The sequence below is a fragment of the Artemia sp. Qi Xiang Cuo genome, chromosome 18 (genome assembly GCF_049724085.1).
Source record: "Artemia sp. Qi Xiang Cuo chromosome 18, ASM4972408v1, whole genome shotgun sequence".
Taxonomy (NCBI): domain Eukaryota; kingdom Metazoa; phylum Arthropoda; class Branchiopoda; order Anostraca; family Artemiidae; genus Artemia; species Artemia sp. Qi Xiang Cuo.
Window position 1 is genome coordinate 374,372 of NC_142811.1, and position 5,521 is coordinate 379,892.

Consider the following 5,521-nt stretch of genomic DNA (forward strand, 5'->3'; position numbering starts at 1 on the left):
TCCTGAAAAGTACAAGACAACTATTGAAAAATGCGCTGAAACTAGATCTGACAAAGATATAATAAAGAACAACCTCTTGCCTATACTAAATTTTTATAGGCCACTTACGTATAGTATAGTCTAGTACAGTTATATTTAAGGTCAATATATTAAAATTTCCCAATAAAAGACGATCATTGGAATAAAAACCAATCACATACATTGGATTTAGTTCGCTACTTGATTATTTGAGGCTAGTCTCTTACTATTTCGAAGATGAAAAAGTCGTAAGCTTTTTCCTGTTTGTAATCATCCGGGTTGCAGCGGTAGCTAGCAACCTAGTAAGAGGCGATCATGCCCTATAGAAAATACTAAAGTAACCCATAACTCCTGAAAAAATATTCAGATCAAATTTACATTAAAAGACGATCACTGAAATAACAAACCATTCCATACATTGGACTTAGTTAGCTACTTGATTGTTTGAGTTTCGTCTCTTACTATTTAAAAGAAGAAAAAGCCGTAAGCTTTTTCCTGTTTGTATTTATAGTTAAAAAACAAACTCAAGTCCAAAGAAACTGAACCCTGTGGTTCATTCATATTATCTTCATTATTTTAGCTAGAATGTAAATAAACAAGTTTCTTTTTTAAATTTTAAATTGAAAAGATAGTGTTTTTAATTCAACATATTGAAAGTTCTCCCCGACGGGGAATCGAATCCCTCTCTCCCACGTAACAAGTGGGCATGCTTACCATAAGACTATCGAAGACTTATAAAATAAAGGTTACATATATGATATGATAATAATTTTTTAATCCGGGTTGCAGCGGCAGCTAGCAACCTAGTAAGAGACGATCACGTCCAATATTAAGAAAAATAAAAACCCATAACTCCTAAAAAAGGAGTCAGATCAAAACAAAAAGTTCACCATTAGAATCCGGGTTGCAGCGGTAGCTAGCAACCTAGTAAGAGACAATCACGTCCAATGTTAAGAAATAAAAAAACCCAAAGCTCCTAAAAAAGCAGTCAGATCAAAACAAAAAGTACACCATTAGAACCGCCTTGTCCGAAACCCCTGTAAAGGAAACTTTCTGTCATTTAGCTTGAACAGCAAGGGAAATATATTGGCTTGAAAATCAAGAAAATTGACTTTAACCACGTTATTCTCCACAAACGGGATATTTTTTTTCTTTTGTTTCCAGAGATAGCTTGGCACTGGAACATTGTAGAGGGTTGTTCAATAGCTCATTTTGAAGGAAATCTCTAGATCTAGTGCCTTTTGCACTTATTTTTTTTTTAATTAATCATTTTTTACGAAAAACTTAATTTTTTATATACAATATTGATCAATGACGTCATAGTCACTGGATGTAGTTAGTATTACATATAGGCTCGATCATCGAATTTAAGCTGAAACTAAGTAAAGGACAATTATGCCTCCAATTCACAGTGATGTATAAGATTTCCCATTACATCTGTAAACTGTTCCACAGTTGCTGGTCCATACATTGGAAGCTTTTCACTAAACATGCAACATTTCTTTTGGATATTACTATGAAGTTTTGCGAAAGCATCTCTAGCTGACTTTTCAACCAAATTTTTCTCAATTTACAAAGATCAGCCTGTGCGTTCTTTGCAGCTTGTGTAAACTGCAAAAATATCCATGGAATCCGAGCAATAGTTCGAATATTTCAATTCAAGCTAGAAAAATACCTTAAAATTTTGAAATTAGTTTTATTTTTGGTTAGGTTCTAACTACCCGATGTGGGATTGACTATGTAGTTTCAGACCAAAAAATTCCATTTTTTAATATATATTTTATTTTTCAGTTTAGAATCGCTAAAGTTATTATGTAAACTGCAAAAATATTTATGATATCTGAGCAATAATTTATAATTGTACCGGGAGCAAAATGCGATATATTTAAAATACAAGATGCTTTCCTTCTAAAGATGATTTAGACAGAAATTAAAATTCCCCTAATTGAGTTAAATACCGCTTCCAAGAGTCTAAATTCTTAATCAGCAAAAAGAGAAATTGCATTCTAGCTTCAGTCAAACAACGACGCTAGTCGTTAGAATTTCGCTAAAATAATTAGTAACAAAAAAATGCTACGCACAATATTTCTAAGGAAGTTAAATCGTAAGAACCGTGTGAACGCTTGAATCATCAGAAATATTTAAAAAAATTTATTGGACGAAAGTTTCGCATCCTTGGACCACTCGGGCCAATTATGAGCCAGTTCTTACAGCGCAGGACTGAAGAGCTACCTTTGATAGTGGGGTAGAAGTGCTTTTTGAGATTATTCGTAAATCAGAGTCAGGAACTCTCTCGCGATATGGCCAACACGATTACAATTATAGCACCTTATTATTGTAGGGTTATTTCCGTAATTAGACTGTTTGATAAGCTGAAAACATACTGTTTTGTGCCTAGCGGTTTCTTGCGTTTTATGTCTTTGTGGTATTGGGGAGTTATACCTTGAAAAGAAATTGGGGGATGGCTGATCGCCCTTGAAGATTAGGTTCACGTTTGAATCACCTAGGCTATTTATTTTTGCTTTATTAAAATTAGCGACCATCGTATCCACTTCGATCAATCGCTCTACCTCCTGTACTGCGAGATCCAACTTCTGAATATTTTTGGATATTACCACTCTATATAGTTTTGGGGGTAGCCCTTGCAAAAAGGTATTTAGTATGACTTTTTCATACAGTTGCCTCGAACTACTTCCGTATTTTGCCTCTACAGAAATGCGTATGTTATCAAGGTATTGTCCTGTATTCTGTGAAAAGTAAAAGCTCACTGCTCTGTGTTTTAATTTATTTTTAGAACTGGTGTCTATAAACCAATCTTTGAATGCTTTTAACAAGTTATCAACAGTATTTTTTGGCTAGTTGGCGTTTTTGCCTCTGGTCTGTTGGATCTGTTTTAGGAAGGCTTAAGGCCTGACCTTTTAATAGTAGTAGGAGCATGTCGATTAACGCTCCTAGGTCTGTTTTTGTTAGTTGTACAGACCGGGTCAATTGGATATTAAATTCGTCAATATCTGATTGACCATTGTACTCCGGGATAGATTTCGCTATTTCTATATTTTTTGCGACTAACTTTTGCACTATTAATAAGTCATTAAGGTCGTCCGACATATTTTTTTTCCGTTTTAATCAACGTAAAATAAATTTTATTTTTTTACTTAACCTATTTTGGGGAGGCTATTATCTCCTATGAGATATACATTCTCATAGGAGATGTATTCTCCTATGAGAGCACATCAATTTTCAGCCTTCACCAAAATGTCAAAAGAATCAAATTCTAAAATATCACAAGCATGTATGCTAACTTCCTAAGACAAACAGTGTTTTCAAAATAGAGTCAAATAAACTCAATCATGCGAAAAGAATTCTATTAGGATGATGATGCTGTATATACATAAATGCTAAAAGAATCAAGAAAGAATTTAAACTTCAAAAACAAATGAACTGAGTGCTAAGGAATCATTGGAGTAAATTGTAAACGGCCTTGACTATACAATTTGCGCTAATACCGTACTTCTCAAGAAGGGCCTCAGGGGGACCAGATCGTGGAACCTCATTGACTGCTAGACGTTTGACAGTAATGTTTGTATCAGTCAACAGGGCAGAAGCTACTGCTTCACCAATACCACCCTCTAGATAATGATCTTCAACAGTGAGTATCTTGCCACCACCCCGCAGAGCATGAGCTCGAATGGTGTCGGCATCCAAGGGTTTAATGGTGAAAGGATCGATGACACACCTATGGATGCCATTACTGGCCAGGGTATCAGCCGCCTTCAGACCTTTGTGCATAGTTATACCCGCTCCAATAAGGACAACCTTGTCACCAGGGTTCTCTCGGACTACCTTGGCTCTACCCACTTGGAATTGTTCTTCGTTATCATAAATAACAACGGTGGCTGGCCTAGATGTCCTAATGAAACAAATACCTCTTGTGTTGGCTGCCAGTTCACAGGCTCGTTCGCAGCTCATAGCATCACTGGGATAGAATACAGTGCAACCAGGGATAGTCCTAAACATAGCCAAATCTTCAAGCGCCATTTGACTCGGCCCATCTTCACCAATACTCACACCAGCATGTGATCCGATACAGTTGATGTTTGTCTGAGAAATGGCACCCATTCTGAGCTGATCAAAAGCGCGGGTGAAAAATGCAGCAAAAGTAGAACAGAATACAACAGTTCGGTTACGACAAGCTGCACCAATAGCAACTCCAACTAAATTTTGCTCGGCAATGTAGCATTCAATGTAAATATCAGTGGAAACCTTCTTGATCTTTTCAGAATAAGTAGAATTCTTTGTATCACCGTCCAAGCCAATGACCCGGGAGTTGTTCTGTGCAAGTTTCATCAAAGCAGTACCGTAAGCAACCCGAGTGGCAACTGTCTCACCTTTTTTGTAAATCGGTGCTGAAGATAGACGAATGCTTGTAATGCTAACGACTGGGGCATCTTCAACCGGAGACTCAGCAATTGGGGCAGGAACATTGCTGCTAGCTATACGCTCTTCAATATTCTTAACAATGCTAGCTGCCTCGTCACCTAAAGGTTTTCCAAGGCAATTTTCATGATCAGCCACCCCATCCAGTCCATGACCTTTGAAGGTTTTGGCAATGATGGCAGTTGGTTTTCCTTTAGTTGCTGCTGCTTCGTCAAAAGCCTGTACTATCTCTTCAATGTTGTGGCCGTCAATAACAATAGCATGAAATCCAAATGCATCTGCTCTTTTTCTGTAGCTCTCGACATCATGTTGCAAAGCCATTGGCTCAGACTGTCCGAGACGATTAACATCAAAAATAGCAACAAGATTATCGAGCTTGTAATGACCAGCAAAATGCATTGCTTCCCAAATGGATCCTTCAGCAGACTCTCCATCTCCAATCAAGCAGTAGCTTCTATAGGAAGCCTTGTCAATATTTTTTCCAACATATGCCATACCAGCAGCTACACTAAGTCCTTGACGAAGGGATCCAGTGGCAACATCTATGAAATTCAAACGTGGGGTTGGATGACCCTCCAAATCACTATCGATTTTCCTCAAGTTCATTAGTTCACTCTTTGGGAAAAGTCCAGCTTCAGCCCATGCTGCATAGAGTATAGGCACAGCATGCCCTTTTGAGAGTATAAACCTATCTGAAGAAGGATCCTTTGGAGAAGAGACTTTGTACTTTATTGCATGAAAAAAAAAGAACAGACAAAATATCTGCCATGGATGCACATGATGAGGGATGCCCAGATTTGCTAGCGCTTGTGGCTAAAATAGACTGAACTCTCAGTCTATCAGCAATAATTTGGAGTTGTTTCGACTTTTCAGATTCCATTTTGGACATTTTCTTCCTAATAACTTTGATAACTTCAAGATCCGTCACTTTTTCTTTTATTGGATCACTTGTGAGACTAGTTGAAATTATTTTCGTTTTAATTGTTTCTAGGAAATCTTTATCATTTCTGGGACATATTCTACCTTTTCCTTTTTCTTATTTTCAACTACTTTGGAAAATAATCCT

At 37.1% G+C, this 5,521-nt stretch overlaps 1 protein-coding gene across 1 annotated transcript; it reads right to left on the reverse strand.

Moving 5' to 3' along the window:
• Positions 1-3,436: 3,436 nt before the first annotated feature.
• Positions 3,437-5,320, reverse strand: LOC148941097 (transketolase-like protein 2). Its single transcript, XM_089103836.1, has one exon. The coding sequence runs from the start codon at positions 5,059-5,061 to the stop codon at positions 3,475-3,477; it is 1,587 nt and encodes a 528-aa protein (XP_088959962.1). The 5' UTR covers positions 5,062-5,320; the 3' UTR covers positions 3,437-3,474.
• Between the last annotated feature and the right edge of the window lie 201 nt (positions 5,321-5,521).